The following is a 17,688-nucleotide window of genomic DNA, read 5'->3' on the forward strand; positions in this document are numbered from 1 at the left end:
GTGTCACCTTCATTCTCACGTGTGTGGATTCGTAGCACTTCCTGGTTGGCCAGATACAGCATGTCTGTTACACGTGGCTGTTTTCTTTATTTGTCGCCTTTCTTCAGAGAACATATCTATTGTCTGTTTATTGGACTTCTCTGAGGATTCACCGTCAGAGTGTGTCGAAAGAACGATGGGATATTATGACTGAGCAGTGATATATGCATTAAGAAACACTTTTTTAAATAATTTGGGAATTGTTTTAATGCTAGGTTTCTACAGACCGTGGAATGAGCTGCACAGCTCTAGTAGTCAAAGAGAAAGGTGTGGTGAATGCTGCAAGCGTTGTTCTGTGTAAGCGCTACATAGGCGGAAGAGGATAGTTTAATCCTTCTAGCTCTTAAGCAGGGTTTGGCTGATCCTTTCTAGATCTGATGACACACACACGCACACACACAGGAGAGGTTGCTTTGTGTAATTAAGGCCCAGGTAAACCTATTGAAGCTGGATTGGAATGGCATAGAATAGCCTTGTGTGTATACTCAGGTCATGAGAAAGTCACCTGGCAGTCTGTTGCGTCACTTGCGCACACACACACACACACACACACACCAACCCAGCTTGCTAACCTAACCAGATGAAAGGCAGGTAAAAAAATCCGTATCTGGAAATAATCCTGATTCTCAAGATGCATTAAACCTAACAGGTATAAATGAGTTGAACTTTTGATTTTTTCCCCCAACTCATAGTGAAAAGGACAAAGAAGCAGGTCTGCTGCTCTGTGTCCTGAGTGTCCGTGACCCTTCCCACCCCCTCCTGATCCTTGAACCCTGCCCTTACAGTCCTGTCAGTCCTGTGAGTAAAGAAAGACCATGGAGGTACAGCTTCACAGAATAGCTTTAGGAGAAAGAGGACCACCAATATTTCAAACTTTCCCATCTGACTTCTAGGCTATATTTACACTTACAGAAGAGAAATGTATAATGTGTGGCAGCCCTGAACCACAAGTCATGAAACTGTTGTGATGTGCTATGTTGTTATTTCATTATTTTGGTAAAAAAAGAAATATGTATGGCAAATACGATGATGACCAAAATGACCATTTTGCTCTTCCATTTTTTTTAACTGTTCGAAGTCGAGGGCTGGGGAGTCGAGGGCTGGGGAGTCGAGGGCTGGGGAGTCGAGGGCTGGGGAGTCGAGTTTGTTAGGAGTCACTTAACTCAAGGAGTCCAGTGTTAGGAGTCAGTTGATTCAAGGAGTCAATTTAGGAGTCACTTGACTCAAGGAGTCCAGTGTTAGGAGTCAGTTGATTCAAGGAGTCAATTTAGGAGTCACTTGACTCAAGGAGTCAAGTGTTAGGACTTGACTCAAGGAGTCAAGTGTTAGGACTTGACTCAAGGAGGCAAGTTTGGAGTCGCTTAACTTAAGGTGTAAAAGTAGGAGTCGCATGGATGTTAACTATTAAGAGTTAAATAGAGTCAAAATAACGAGATATTGCATTAAAATAACAAAATAGCACTTAAAACTTTTTTTTGATTCTGTGGTACAGTGCTTCTGTATTTATGCTTCTCCATGTCCATGGGCTGTTAAAGCTAAGGTTTGAGGCATTGGTGGTCTTTAACCCTGAGGTTACCACAGGCACCACGTCTTTGAAGACCGAGCCGTGACTCTGTACTGACACGCATGCACCTGGTTTGGATGATAACCAGCTAACTGCACTAGCACTAGCAGCTGGTTTCTGTCATGGCTGCAGCACTTCTGAAAAGAAATGGCCTGTATGTACAGATCCTCACTCCTGTGCTTTATAGCGTAACTGTTTGTCTGATGCACGTTTGTGTAGTGTTAAAGATGAGATCCTAGTTTCAGCTGTTTATTTTTATCCTGGACATCACTGGAAACATCACGTGAGGCGTGTAGGTTGTCGCTCCTCCTAACAGCTTGTTGTGGAATGTTATGTTAATGGAGCTCAGACGGCTAACGAGGCAGCTGCTGTGTCGTGTCTGTGTTCCTCACTAAACACGTCTGAGATTCTCTCTGTGATGAGTTTGCTGTCTCTAACGAGGACTTGTCTTGTGCATGTTGTGTTACGTAGATCTGATGATCTAAACCTTCAGTAGATACAACAACCACTTGTGATAGATTCCTGTGTAGACATAACCTTCTCTTCTCTTCTCTTCTCTTCTCTTCTCTTCTCTTCTCTTCTCTTCTCTTCTCTTCTCTTCTCTTCTCTTCTCTTCTCCTCTTGTCTTCTCTTCTCTTGACTTCTCTTTCTTCTTGCATCTTCTCTTCTCACATCTTCTGTTCTCGCATCTTCTCTTCTTGCATCTTCTCACATCTTCTCTTTTCTTGACTTCTCGCATCTTTTCTTCTCACTTCTCTTCTTCTTGTCTCTTTTTTTCCCCCTAATGATTGTTAATCTCTTTTCACCTTTTCATCTTACTTTCCTCATCTTGTCTCTTTCTTCTTCTTGTCTTTCTCTTCTATTCGTTCTCTCCTCTCTTCTCACACCTTCTCTGAAATTCTTCCCACTCCTCCCTTGTCTACTCTCTTCCTATCCACATTTCTTCTTTGTTACTTCTCTAATGTCCTTTGTTACCTTCCGTGTATAATCTCTTTTTCCTCTTTCTCTCCTCTCTGCTCGAGTAGAGAAGTTGATAGAGGGTTTGAAGTCTCCAGAGCCTTCCTCGTCCTCCTCTTCCTCCCTGCTTCTCCCTGACCTCCCTCTGAACGACCCTTTTAGTCCTGCAGACTCCAGTCATGGTAAACCTCCACCTCTGCCTTATCCTTTCCTCATGCATCCTCCTTCATACTCTGCAGACTTTTTCTTCACAGTCTTCACCTCGAGGATGCTCATCCATCTGTTTGCGTCTCTTTTTACGCCTGGTTTCCGTCACTCTTGTCTTCATCTGCGCTCGTCTCAAGCATCACCTCCAACTTATCTCTCAGTCCATCTGTCTGTTTCTGCATGACCGACTCAGCGAGCTCGCTTCCTTTCAGTGACCGCTGTCTAAAAAAAAATAAAAAAAAAAAGGCTGGAAATGTCAAGATGATCTTTTCACTAATCAGGTTTTCGTTCTTTTTCTACACAGCCGTGATGGATACTCTTATTCCTGGTCTGGAGTCTCTGCACACCGATCCGGTGTTGCCAGGTCAGTGCAAATTCCTCTTTCTTTTTATTGAAAAGCTAGAATGGTTGCTCTATAACTGTATGAGGTAAATTTCAACACGCAGGAAGTATGTTTTAGTCTTAAAGGTTTATAAGCAGGATCAAATCCGGGTGCTTTGAGTTGAACATCTTATCTCGGATAAAGATAAGGCTTTTCCGTGCTCAGATCCCACGAGGATGAATCATTTCCGTCTTTTGGAAAACGCTCGTCTTTGGCGTGAGAGAGTAGGCAGGCTCTTACTAATTCGACGCGTCCTGTCATCACCCCTTAATTAGCGCTCATGTGACGGTCAGCCGTGACGAAGCGGTGTGTCAAGTTTGTCCACAAGGTCGATCGCAGGACTTTCTCAAAAAGTTTACGCGTCCAGTTCTTCTATTTTGAGGCTTTTAATCATTTTAATCTTTCACGCTGGCTCGGTTTTTCATTCTCCTTTTCTTTCACCTTCATAATTCTTCACGAATCAGCCTGTTGCTCAAATGCTTCATAGTGATTATTCATGACCATTGAAAAGCAGGGGCAGGAAATTGATTGCAGCTTCATTCACAGTGCAGAAAGGAGGTTTTTTACATTCGGCTCAAGCAGCTTTGCAGCCTTGGAGCTGAAGTTGTCCAAGAGTTTCTTCAGACTGTGCCGGGATTCCATGACCTCTGGGAGCTTTGAATGCTTCAAATGTCCAAGCTATTTCTGAGCGCTAGACGGACACGCTTTTCCCCAAACATCACTAATCCTAACATCTCACATCCTGTTTCCTTTCTCTCCACCTGCTTCTGCGTTTGCCTTCTCCAAACTCCATCTTTCTTTTAATGCTTTCGGCTGTCCTCGGTCCGGTTTATCTTCACAACCCCGGCCATCTCCTCCTCCACCTTCTTCTTCCTCCGTTTTGTCCTCCAGATGCCCTGGGTGGAGGGGAGTCTCTCCTCAGCGGTCCCCTGCTCTCTCATTCCTCATCAGGAGTTCAGGTGCTGCCGTCTCCAATGTCCTCCACCCCTGCGCCATCTTTGGAGCAGTTCGTTCCAGCTGCGGAGGCCAGCGCAAAGCTCCAGCCGGGTAAGACATGCACCCATAGGCTCCCCGTCAGTCAAAAAACAAGTAGGCGGGACTTTGCTCTTGAACGGTATTTTAATACGCTGTTTTCTTGCTATTTCTAAAGAAAGAGCTGTTTTTCCTCTGACATGAAGCTGGAATCTGTTTAATTCTCTCCCTTGTTAGCAATGCAGACACCTCCGGCTTTCAGCCCTTCATCAAATAAAACGGTTACTGATGATGCGATGACACAAAATGAGGGCTTTCTCTTCCTGCAAATGATACAAATGAAATGAACAGACTGGATAATGTTCTACAAAAACACAACCTTTTACATTCAGGCTGATCTTGCTTTTCTTGTTCCTATGCCTCTCCCTGCCACTTTCATTTATACCTTCTCTCTATCTTCTCTCTCTCTCTCTTTTTTTTTTTTCACTCTAACCTGCTCGGCTCACCCCATATCCTCTCCAGCGCCGGATCAGAACTCCGACAGCCAGTTTGACCCCATTCCAATGCTCATCTCCAAAACCCCCAGCCAAGGTAAGGAACAGGAACAGGAATCCTGATCACATGCCTCCAACAATCACCCCCGAACCCCACCCCCCAACAAAAGACAAATAAAAACAGAGTAGCTGTAAATGAATCAGTGCTGCAGGTTAGATGCAGGTTGATGAGGTGAATCAGTGAGGCTTCGGGACTTATTCCTCAAGGCCATTTTCTTCATACTAAACATTCATCTCAAAGACATGTATAAAGCTGTTTGTATTTCATTCGAAATGGTTTTAATTCACATTCTGGTTATTTTTCAAACTGTATTATAGATTTTAAAAGGCTGTATTTGTTCAACTGTACAAGTCTTTTAAATTGATGTTAGTGTATATTCTAAATGGTGAATACAGACATTTATTAAATGAACTCGTAGACTCAAGCCTAGGTTATTGTTTTTCGTCTAGATATTTTTTTTTTGGCCCAGATTTCCCTCCATGAAGCCAAAATCCCAACAGTCTCAGAGCGTGCTTCACACAGAGAGTTAAACCTCTCGCTATCTCTCGCTGGGCGATTACTTCCCCTTTAAAGATTTTGCTTAGAAATCTTCCGAATCACATTCCGAACTTTCTCGCCGTCTAACCCTGGAGCAGAACGGGACGTCGTTCCTGATTTTTCCATCTCTGAAATGCTGTAGCTACTCACAAGGAGCCTCCACTTACCTTTCTCTTGATTTGTTTTTTCCTCCTCCCTCTTTCCTCCATTATCTTTTGTTGCAACATACGTCACACCCTTTATATTTTTTTTTTTTTACTTATTTTTAATCTTTCACTTTCCTTTATGCCGTTTACATGCTTGCTGTTTGCTTTTATCATATTTTGCACGCCTCCGTTTTTCCTCTTCCTGTCTGCTTTCCTCTTCTCATTCCACTTTTTCCTCTCCTCTTTCTCTCTCTCTCTCTCTCTCTCCGTCTCTCTCTTTCTTCTGGCATGTTCTAGGTGGTAGCAACAGTGGCAGCTCAGAGACCAGTCTGCCCAATCTGGCCTGCTCCCTGCTGCTGGTGGACCAGCTCATCGACTTGTAGAAGACACACACACACACAGAGAGAGAGAGAGAGAGATTGAGAGAGACAGAGAGAGGAGGGAGGGAAAGAGGGACAGAAAAATGCAGGGAAAATGTGCAATTCATAAACAAAGCTATAGTTTAGATCATAAATGAAACCATATAATACTAAACAGGATCCTGAAAGATTGCATCCTCCTCCTCCTCCTCCTTTTCCTTCTCCTCCTCCCATGTCTGTCTGTCTGTCTGTCAGTCATTCACATTACTTTTCCTCTGTTGCACCGTCATTTCCTTTTCAAATCCATCACGCTGTATGAGCATAGAGCAGGACACAAGAGATAACGCTGATGTAAATTTTACAGATTGTCCGTAAATCCTTGCAGAAATACTAGTAATCAGATTTTGTGGTATTTTATTCAAGAACTGTGGATCGGACTTCGGCGTCAGGGATAGGGACAGGAACGTTCAACGTACGATCCTGACCCCTGAGATAGCTTTCTCTAGCTACAAACACCCAGAAAAACATACAGTGACAAGCTGCCACGTAAGGGCTGAACGTAATTGCAGACGTTTACATGTTAGGTGTCTCGCTAGGAAGCTCGAGTGCAATACGAACGTTTACAACTAGGGGGCGATGTTGCATGCACCAAGCGACAAACTACAGAACGATGAACACAGTGTGGCGTAGTGACTATGAGTAAAATTGATATAGGAAGCAAAGTAATTTACATGATGTAGAACGGGGAAAATTTCTCTTTATCTTCCATTTCTTTCCCCCCTCATGCTCACCTCGTCTCACTTTGTTCTCACTGTCTATGAATACAGAGCGAGTCGAATCATATAAACAAGTCGTACTCCTTTTGCACTGATTCTGCTTTGGGTTTTGTCCCAGTCCACAGTGCACAATTATCCTAACACGCATCGAGTCCCAGAAGGTGTTGTTCAGGTTTTGGATGCTAAACAACGCCGATAAATTTACGTGCCTCTTCGCCAAAGTGTAAATCAGCCCTCTGTCTGATACATCTACACTGATCCGCTCCATTACCTCACGTCTAGACGTTCCCTGAGGCCCCAAATCCAATAGGCTGTATATATATATATATATACATACATACGCTAGAGGTATTGAGCTCAGGACCAGCTATATAAAATAAAGCGCCGGATAAACGAGCGAATGGTGACAGTGGTGACCTTTTAATGTTTAATGATTTATTTCAGGTTGTGATGAATTGCGTAATGGCACCGTCATATGTCCTCTACCTTTTGTCTCCAGCCTTGTAGCTGATCTATGAGCAGAATCTCTGGATTCTGTTTTTCACATATCTCGGTTTGTTAGGATGTCGGGGTCCGACTGCAGAGGCAGCCGTGATACAGCGCCCCCCCCTGGAGCAGAAAGGGGTTTGTTTGAACTCCCAACCTTCTGCTCAGTAACCCAGAGCTCCACTACTGCCCCATGAACTCAAAGCCTGAGTTGAGTCGTAAAAGAGGATCTGCCACAGAAGATGAGTCGCCTGAAACACAGAGAATTCGCGTCACCTGAAAAACATTTTTTCAGGGAAAGGTTGATGACGCAAACTATCCCAAATCCATTTGTACATCACAGAGGAGCCTCATGCTCCAAATCTGTGTCTCAGCTGCAATCAAAACCTCCAAAGAGACTGACCACCGGTCAGAGCCTAAAGCGCTGACCTGAGAGACTTTATAATAAATGTTCTATAATATCAGTTTGCATGATTTGGACTCGTAGCACATTCCAGCCTCGTTCGAGGCACATCGATACACAGGAAGTTCCTCTGCTCGGCGCACATCGCTTTCTGCTTGCTGATTCATGTCATTAATGGTAATGAATTAATAATAACAATGACACGCGCTCCGTGTACGCGCGCCGTGCTTTAACCACATCGGTGCATGCGCAGTATCAGCTCTGGACGTATCAGCAGTATTAGCCGTTCCCGATGTATTCCCGCTGCTCTGCTGTGTATGCGCCTCCAGCTTTAATATGATCAGAGATTAGAAATTCAGCTCGATTGCTGTTCTCAGGACGCCTCGTGTGCTCGCGTTATCATTAGCCTTTATTGCCTCTGTGTTCCGCTTCTGATTTGCTTTATTGGTTTCTTCTTTCTGTTAAAGCTTGGATTGCTTTTTGGCTTTCAACTTGAAGTCTGTCACATTTATTTATTTGTTGTTGTTTTTTATTAGTGTGGGGGAAAAAAAAAGCTGTATGTACATATCCAACATTTGAAGTCACAAAAAGGCAAGGTTTTTGTCAATCATAGCTGTTATTTCTGTTCTACATGAACGTACATCTACACAACCTACATGACCTTAATACCACATTTATTACAGTGTTATGAAGTGCTTTTTTTTTTTTTTTCCTACGTCTGAAGATCTTGAATCAGGGTTTTTCGTCTTCTCCTTCTCCGTATGTCGTGAGACGAATCCCACAGTGGTGGTGTTTTGCTTTGCTGGGGATCAGTGCTCTGTTAATCATTTTATATTTTTTCTAATTTGTCTGCTGGAGACTGATAACTAGGTGAAGGGAAAACTACAGCTTCAGTTTAAAGGTGCAGTTTGTAATATTCCAATACGATTTAGACCACAGTGAAGTCATATGCTGGTAATGAAACCTGGGGCATATTGTGATTTGCAGAGTTGCAGTGAAGTGGGCGTGGCTACTTTTGTCTGCTTTGAAAAGTTTGAATTTGTTTGATTTTTTTTTTTTCCTGACCCGGAAATTAGCTCCGCCCCTGCCAGAATGATGGATCTGTTATACCTCAAAAGAGATAAAGAGCTTCAGGTGATGATTAGTGCAGTTATCGCTGATAGTCAGTTGGTGTTAGTGCTGGCTCAACAGTTACAACTACACAGAAGTGTAAGAAAAAACAAACAAACTGCCCCTTTAAATTAAAAATATAAACCACCCCTTCAAATTAAAATTACAAACTGCCCCTTTAAATTGAAATTACAAACTGCCTCTTAATTTTAAAATTACAAACTACCTTTTTAAATTAAAATGACAAACTTCCCCTTTAAATCGAAATGACAGACTGCCTCTTAATTTTAAAATGACAAACTGCCCCTTTAAATTAAAATTACAAACTGCCTCTTAATTTTAAAATTACAAACTGCCCCTTTAAATTAAAAATATAAACCACCCCTTCAAATTAAAATTACAAACTGCCTCTTAATTTTAAAATTACAAACTTCCCCTTTAAATTAAATTACAGACTGCCTCTTTAAATTGAAATTACAAACTTCCGCATCTAATTAAAATACAATCTGCTCTTTTTATTTAAAACTACAAACCGCCCCCTTTAAACTAAAATTACAAATTGCCCCTTTAATTTATAAATACAAACCAGTTCTTTAAACTAAAATTACAAACTGCCCCATTAAATTAAAATTATACATCGCCCCTTTTAAATTAACATTACAGTCTGCCCCTTTTAAATTAACATTACAGTCTGCCCCTTTTAAATTAACATTACAGTCTGCCCCTTTTAAATTAACATTACAGTCTGCCCCTTTAAGTTAAAATTACAAACTGCCCCTTTACACTCCAGTTCCAATCGTTTTTATTCGTCACTTCATTTTTTTTTTTTAAAAGCTCTGTGGTTTGTTTTTTTTAAATCCATTTATAAAACAGAAAGAGATCGAGTTTGTAAAGATCATCCTTCGTCCTTCTCTTTAGCCGGGGCTTATGATGGAATTGACTTCCTGAGGTCGCTGCCCTGTTTCCATCGAGCACTAACTGTTTTTCTCTTCACGCTGTAGGAACGGGGCGGATCGAGTTATACAGCCGCCCTTTGTACATTTCTGTAATCATATAATAAATATCACACAGACGAAGGTGGCAGGCTCGAGCGGCGATTCGGAGAGCATGCTACCGAGGACATGTCGCTACAGTTCCATCATCAGCTTGTTATGTCAAGAATTATGACAACATATGGAAAGCAGCGTGATACTGATCACAGGCTGCCGTGTGCATGCTGATCTCCTCGCTAAAGCACAAATCTCTTCCATCGAGACGTCAGCGCTAGTAACCAACACTTTTCAGTTAAAGTCCGACGTTTTTTGTTTTTCCGTCTCATTCCGAGGCAGTGTAAATGTAGTGCTGGTGTAATCCTATAGTAAATGTGTTCAGTCTCCTCGTCCCCCGTCGTACCGTGTGGGTGTATGCAGGTTGTCACGTAGCTGACCTATGCAATACTATTTGCCCTCTCCCCATACACACACACACACACACACACACATCTGCTAAGCAAGTGATAGTCCAGCGCTTTGCATTTAGCAGCATATAGCTTATTCCATCCGGTCAGCAAAACACGACAAACACACCCGCAGGTATTTTGTCAGTCTGGATGGCTGGATGACGTATCATCCATCAGCGTGCTCCTTCTATTTTTATGAAATGATGATGAAATGAATTCCAAAAGATTGGGATGGTGAATAAACATGTAAATGTAAACAGATGAACAATAGTGTCTTGTTGTATTTGTCCTTCGAGTCGAAACGGAGAAAAGATAAAAGATCAAATATGATCACAACCCTCACACTACTCTTCTTAAGTCTTTTAACCAGAAGCCCAAAAACTGAAATTTCCTCAGTTTTCCTGTTTTCTCGTGTTCAGCATTGAGTGTCTTTGTCATGTCCCACTCCACAGTGGAGGTTAATATGAAGCTCCTATGAAAGCAGACACATTTTCAGTTTTTCCCTAGCCTACTAGGGGCAACGTATTCATAGAAAAGTTGTTTTCCACACAAATGTTTCTATCGTCAAAGTAAATGGTGATATCAAACCCATTTCTGCTCTCTGAGATGCCCCGAGTGCTTGTTCGTCTAAAAAAGCAGCTAAAATTTGAGGCTGTATCTTAAACCACTAAAATTCTGGGTAAGGTTATCCAACAGAGGGGAAAAACACACGTCTAAAACACACTGAAATCCTGACTCATTTTATATCAGACTCACAGCCTGAACATCATTAGTTTGTTTATACTGATTTTACAAACATGTACTGGTAAAAAGAGTTAAGGAATTTGTCATAACCCAGCCCTCTAGAGAGAGAAATCTCACTATCCTTATTACTTCAAATATTGCTTTAGCAACCCAAAAAAAAAGGCTTTTTATTCCCCAGCTTGTCCTAAGCTCCCCTTTCACTAACCTTGATTTATTTTCTTTTTCCTCTCTTTTCAGTCTTCCTGAAGCTCACATTTTGCTTTATCCCTGCTCGAGTTTCCTTAGGTTCCATAGAAACGCAACAAAAAAATCATATCGTGACCCTGATATCACAGGTGAACATACAGACAGGTGACAAACATGTAAGGGGAAGATAGTAAGATGCTGTGCTACATCAAGCCACAGGAACAGCTTGGTGTAGATGATAAAGCACGTCTTGTTGAAATCTGCATGATTTTTCCGTTAATTTCTACAGTCGCAAAATCCTGGAGGGATTGACGAACCACATAGAACCCAATTTCTGTTCAGTTTAACTGAGAGATGTGAAGAAGATAAAGGCCAGTGTCTATAAATGACATCATTTACATCCTACACAATTTACTTGAAAAGGGGCGGAGTCATCCTGGCAAAGACCACGCCTACCAGGATAGAAACGTTTCATTGTAAATCAGCAAGAGAGTTGATTCGCAGTGATATGCAGCCAAACCAGGACGATAGATAGATAGATAGATAGATAGATAGATAGATAGATAGATAGATAGATAGATAGATAGATAGATAGATAGATAGATAGATAGATACTATACCACATAGATTTGTCACCTGTTCGTATAAAAGACACGTTAAGTTATGCTCCTCAGCCACTCATTTCTCGAGACATTTTTCCACACAAGGGATTACGACTGACAAAAGTAACACAAATTACTTTTAATAACTTTTAAACTAAAGATGATTTGATCAAAACAGTGCAGATTTTATTAACCATGAGCCACATTTATATCCGTGTGTTCCGTTATTTATTATTTATCCATAAGAACTCAAAAATACTAGCGCAATTAGGTTGTGTGCAACTCGTATTCTTTTAGATAAGATAAGAATTTGTCGGTAAAACAATTGATTTGGTCAGTAGAAAGGTAATGTATTTAGTATATTTATATTTATTTTCCCACCCCTCCATTATTTTGACATTTGGTAATTTTATTGCGTAATTTATTAATTGAAATATTTAAGGGTGTTTTTTTTTTTTTTTTTTAATTTAATTTATTTTATTTTTTACCTTTTTTTGGTCTGTGGATTACTTTATTATTATTTAAACAAATATTATATTTATATTATATTATTTAAACAAAATAATAAATAATTATTTTTGATGTTCACCCTTTTTTAAATTACCTTTTTTTTCCCATTTTGGTTAATTGCATAGCACAAGTGATTAATTAATTAATTAATTAAATTTTATATTTTATAAGTCTGGATTCAGACACGCTTGTTACAAACTACATCTAAGTAACTAACCAAACCCACAGCCAGGAGAACAGAGCAGGAGTTAAAAAAAAAAGAAAAGGAAACTAAAAATGAGGCAGGAAAAACATTTTTAAAAAACCTTAAATGCGTGTAAAACAATAAAAAAATATAATACAATACACTTAGACAACCTTCAAATTGTAAGACGTGACCAATTGTCCAAAATGTATGTACTAGAAGATATTTTTTTATTCTACTAAAAAAATAAATCCTCTGTTGGTGTATGATGACTGCTTTTATGTTGTAAATGATAAATAATGACCAAAATATCTCGAAGACTGTTCTCATGTTTTGATCAAATCTCTTGCCTTTTTGCTCAAGCCTGAATTTCTACCTCATACACATTTTTATCGAATTTGTTCGGCAGTTCATTTTTCGTCTTTTTCCTTCACGAGTAAATGAGGAGCCAGGGAGCAGGGATAGGGGGAACAGTGTAAAGGCATGGGCTGTAAAGACATGTAGACTTAGATCCTCTTTTAACATCAGTGCTTACTTGAAGGTTTAGATTTCTAGAGTTATAGTCCACTGCTATATTAACCTTTCCTACATGCGCTACCCTCTGTCCACAGTCTGAAGGTAAGAATTTGCTCCGTCTCCGTATCTCTATCTCATTGTATCTGACTTTGCCTTCCTTGTTTCCATGAGTCTTAGCTTTACACATCATTTCCACACTTTTTTTTTTTTTTTTTATTAATTTAATACAATTTCTCGCTCCCACGTTCACTAAAAAACTTTTATAACTTTTTTTCCTCCTGGTTTTACCCCTTTGTGTCATCAAGAATTTTTGTTTGATTTTTTAAAAAATTTTATACAAAGCTTATTTTGTACAATATGTGGAAACAAGGCTGTAGTCTTTTCTGTGGTAGCTGTTGTCTGTTGTGGGTTGGAATATAGTCGTAATGTTGTAGATATCTGGTGTCCGTTGTGATTATTTTTGCTTGTGAATGTATGTTTATTTTATTTTCCTGTCTCTTTTTTGACAGTATCTCGTTTGTTTGGTCTGTGTTTGTGCCTTTTTACTTTAAACTTCTTTCACAAAGAAAGCTAAATTGTTAAACATCGTCTCAGTTTTAAATGATCGTTTGGGCAGAGAACCAGGTGCACACAGATTTCTCCAAAACATCCTCGACCAGATGAAACATGTTTAGTTGTGTATTACGAACGTGGCAAACAAGTAACGGAGGTCTATTTTTCAAAAGGTGTTTGTGTTTAAACACACACTACATTTTACACACTGCATTCAGAGTCAGGCTAGATTCAACACCAAAATCCCTGGCCCCGCCTCCAAAATGTGAGATTTGCATAGATGGATGGATGGATGGATGGATGGATGGATGGATGGATGGATGGATGGATGGATGGATAGATAGATAGATAGATAGAAGTTTGGATGGATGGATAGATAGATAGATAGATAGAAGTTTGGATGGATGGATAGATAGATAGATAGATAGAAGTTTGGATGGATGGATGGATAGATAGATAGATAGAAGTTTGGATGGATGGATAGATGGGTGGATAGAAGTTTGGATGGATGGATAGATGGGTGGATAGATGCATGGATGGATGGATAGATGGGTGGATAGATAGATAGACACACACACACACACGAGTTCATGGAGTTTACTGTGTAATTAATGTTTGTTCAAGTTCTACTTTGAACAGTTGGAGCTGCTTGTTTGTTGGAGCTGTTTGTGGCATTTTACATGAGAAAGAAAGAAAGAAAGAAAGAAAGAAAATGTGAATAGTTTGTCTAAAAACTTATGAAGAAAGTAAGATTATCTAGCTAAGAAAGAAGATAGATAGATAGATAGATAGATAGATAGATAGATAGATAGATAGATAGATAGATAGATAGATAGATACTTTATTCTTCCCAATGGGAAATTTATTTACTTCCAGCATTATCCACAAGCATAGGTAATAAGGTAATAAATAGAAAATAGAAATATAACAAAAAATACTAGAATTTAAGGGTACAAAATATAACAAATAAAATAAAATATACCAAAAAATACTAAATACTAGAAATTTAAAAGTATAAGTAATTAATGTGCAAAAAAATAGAATTTAAAGTTCATGTAGAATTTAATATACAGTGCTCTCCATTAATATTGGCACCCTTAGTAAATATGAAAAAGATTTTTTATAGAAAAAGAAGGCTTTGAAAAAATATATTTATTTATATATTAAACAAACAAATAATAATAATAAATAAATAATCTTTTGGGGGGAAAACAAAAAAATAATGGAACACAGCTTTATTACAAGGGGAAAAAATAGCTAAAGAAGCTAAAAAAATATAGTCAAGATACCAGCTTAGAGTAAGTCTGCTCCTATAATTTCTGATGAAAATTTGATTTCCATGAGATCAGAGTATTTTTGTGAATTTTTTGAACAAAAGGTTAAACAATAATTACAATTTTTCACAGCCTTCTGGGCTCATATTTACCAAGGGTGCCAATATTAATGGAGGGCTCTGTATATTAGCATAAGCAAATCTCACATTTTGGAGGCAGGGCCTAAAGAAGTAAAATGATTCCAGCCAGTGATTTTGGCTTTTCAACATGGCTACTTCCATGAGTTTACAGCGTTAAATCTGTACAGTGAGGCTTCGTTCATGTTCATCGGTTACGCAATGCCAAACTGGGTCTGAAAGTCAGCTGTTTACAGAGAAGAATTTGTAGCTTTTCTGCAAAACTTAAGAAGCGAACTTCAATACAATAAACATGTCTCGCCTGGTCGACTACATTATATTACATCAGGTAAAATATATTTATATGTTATAAGGTAGAATCAGCAAAGTGGCATCTCACATAGTAGGTTTTTCACATTAAGTAAGTGTTAGCATCCTAATCTGTCGTCCTGATTCAACCTCATGAGGTCATCTTGCTGAATCTACCCCAGACTGAGCACTCCAATACTCACTGATGAAATTTTTTCTTGTCTCTTTGTTCTCCAGAGCCCAAGGGGAAGACTAATGGCTATGGTGCCCTTTTAGAAGGTGACGAAGCAGAAAACCCTACCGAAGACTGGATGCATTCTAGCGACGAAGACGAGAGGACAGGCGAGGCCAGGCCGAGCGAAGCTTCGAGCCTCGACTGCAGCGGCTCGAGACCTTTGTTGCAGGATTTTGACGAGGACGAGGAACAAGAGCTGGACGCTTCAGGAAACCTGCAAACGTCCTCGAACCTTGAAACCGCTGACGTCCCGCAGTCCTCTCTGATTACCCAGCAGCCGTCTCAGAACCACTTGGTCGAGCTTGACGCCGATGTCTTCTCCAAAGCGCCTTTTCGGGTGGTGCAGGAAAGCGACAGCGGCGTGGACGTGTTTGCGAATGCTCCGTTTCCTCGTCCGCTGGCGTCTACTTCGTCTTCGTCTCAACCGCCAGATGTCTTCCTCCAGGCGCCGTTCGGAAAGAAAAAGGAAACCTGGGGGACGGTATACACTCATCCGGTACCACAGGCTGGGATGCAGCGCTCCAACGTGGTGCCTTTTAATCACGGAAGCCACGATCAGAGCGTCCTTGATCAAGTGGCCCCTTTACCCTTTCGACCTCAGGCTTTAGCAAAATACTCCAGACATTACGAGGGACCTGACGTAAACCCTGACGATCCGTTTCTCTCTGCGCCTTTTCACCGTAAAGGATCTCAGGAGAAGCACTAAGCCTGGACTTCTTCTGAGCTAACCCTAATCACCTCCGCATCCTTCCGTCGGAGACGATCCTCCGACGGAAGGATGCTGAGGAATATCTTCATGGCGTCTACTAGAGAAAAGGTAGAATCCTTCTGTGAAAAACAAGAAACCATATGCAAGAATGAAGCACATCCTTGCTGGGGCGTGATCTTTACCTGGATTGAACGACAATGCAAACAAACCCAAATGTCTGTGTTCTATGCCTACCTCAGTTTATTTCTATGCTGAGAGAGAATCTGATATTTAATGGTGGGTTGAGTGTCATGAGCCTGGAAGGAAGCATCCACACTGAAATGCTATAATAATAATAATGCTATATTATTCCCTTAATGGTGCACTTCCCTAATGTCACCTACTTACACTGGTGATGGAAAGAAAAAACACACCAATGGAGAAGTTCTCGCTTGAGTGTTAATAAGATACTCCTTCATGCCACGTTCAGATGGTTGCACAAGTTGACATGATAGCACTAATATCATCATCATCATCATCATCATCATCATCATGGGTCCTAATGTAATAGTCTTTTTTTTCTTCCTGTCTTTAAATCATTGGCGATTTTGGTTGAGTTTCCTGAGCCTCAATATTATCTTCAGTAAGAGCTTTATACTGGTCACGGACACGGTGGACCCTGGAGCCTGTACCCTGGAACCCTGGGTACGATGCAGGAATACATAGTAGATGAGACACCAGTCCATCATCCATCAACAACATTCACACAACATCAAGGGGCAATTTGGAGACACAACAGTCCACCTACCAGCATGAATTCAGGAGGTGGACGGAAAGCCAGGAGAACCCCGAGGAAACTCATCAGAGCAATTTCAGGGTAGTTCTACCATTTCAGTGTGGGGCTTCATCATATGCTGGATTTTGTTGCACAGAAACTGACGAGTAGATTGTGATTCAAACCGACACTGTGTCATCTTTGTCTTAATTGCAGTAATTAAGCTATTTGGTGATTGTATAAATGCTGATCAATGAAATCTGATCTTATTTCTTCACACACACTCCAGCTTATGTTTGCATTTGGTCTTTAAGCTCCATAGTATTGTGAAATTTATCACATACATGTGCTGTATTTCTCCCGGATTCGTGAATTTTGAATTTTATGAACTCTTAGCTGTTCCAAATATCAGTCTTTCTTTCTGTCTGTTTGTCTAGTTTATTTTCTTTCTACCTCTTTTCCCATTCTTTGTATTTTTTTTTGTGTGTAGCTTAAATGCAATGACCTTGCCTTTGATATAATCCTGACACTCCCTAATGGGACAGTAGTGTTGTGTTAGAAGGTGTGTGTGTGTGTGGGTGGGTGGGTTTAAAGAGAGCTGTGTACGTTTATAATAATCTTGAGGTATTTGGTGACACGAAATGTATCTACGATTGAACCGTTTGAAGTGTGTGTGTGTGTGTGTTTGGGGTTTGTGCATGTTCAGCACCTCTGAAGTCTGAAATTGCAGCGTGTGGCGTTTCAGTCATCACGAAGGCACTCGTTTGAAATACTCTGTTTTTCCAAAGCACTAGTCAGCTCGGACGATGCGCGTCAAAAGTGTGTTGTGTGTTTGCAAATACAAAACAATACAAAACGAGAAGTTGTGTATTAATAAATATATATATATATATACAAAAAATATATATATATATATATATATATATATATATATATACACATATATATATATATATATATATATATATATATATATATATATATATATATATATACACATATATATATATATATATATACACATATATATATATATATATATACACATATATATATATATATATAC

At 39.9% G+C, this 17,688-nt stretch overlaps 1 protein-coding gene across 12 annotated transcripts in view; it reads left to right on the forward strand.

The window, feature by feature from the left end:
- Nucleotides 1-17,523, forward strand: part of aak1a (AP2 associated kinase 1a) — a 43,488-nt gene extending 25,965 nt beyond the window's left edge. For 2 of the 12 annotated variants that reach the window (XM_058389287.1, XM_058389296.1), the window contains 5 exons: nt 2,629-2,742; nt 3,072-3,131; nt 4,041-4,196; nt 4,644-4,712; nt 15,162-17,523. In XM_058389287.1, coding sequence (XP_058245270.1) covers nt 2,629-2,742; nt 3,072-3,131; nt 4,041-4,196; nt 4,644-4,712; nt 15,162-15,865 — 1,103 coding nt within the window. In that variant the 3' untranslated portion in view covers nt 15,866-17,523. Of the gene's footprint in view, nt 1-2,628; nt 2,743-3,071; nt 3,132-4,040; nt 4,197-4,643; nt 4,713-5,656; nt 11,903-15,161 lie in introns of those variants that run through there. The other 10 variants (XM_058389297.1, XM_058389298.1, XM_058389299.1 and 7 more) reach the window with 10 other exon arrangements.
- The last annotated feature ends 165 nt before the right edge of the window (nt 17,524-17,688 follow it).

This window comes from Hemibagrus wyckioides, linkage group LG05 (assembly GCF_019097595.1).
Source record: "Hemibagrus wyckioides isolate EC202008001 linkage group LG05, SWU_Hwy_1.0, whole genome shotgun sequence".
In the NCBI taxonomy this organism is placed as follows: Eukaryota; Metazoa; Chordata; class Actinopteri; order Siluriformes; family Bagridae; genus Hemibagrus; species Hemibagrus wyckioides.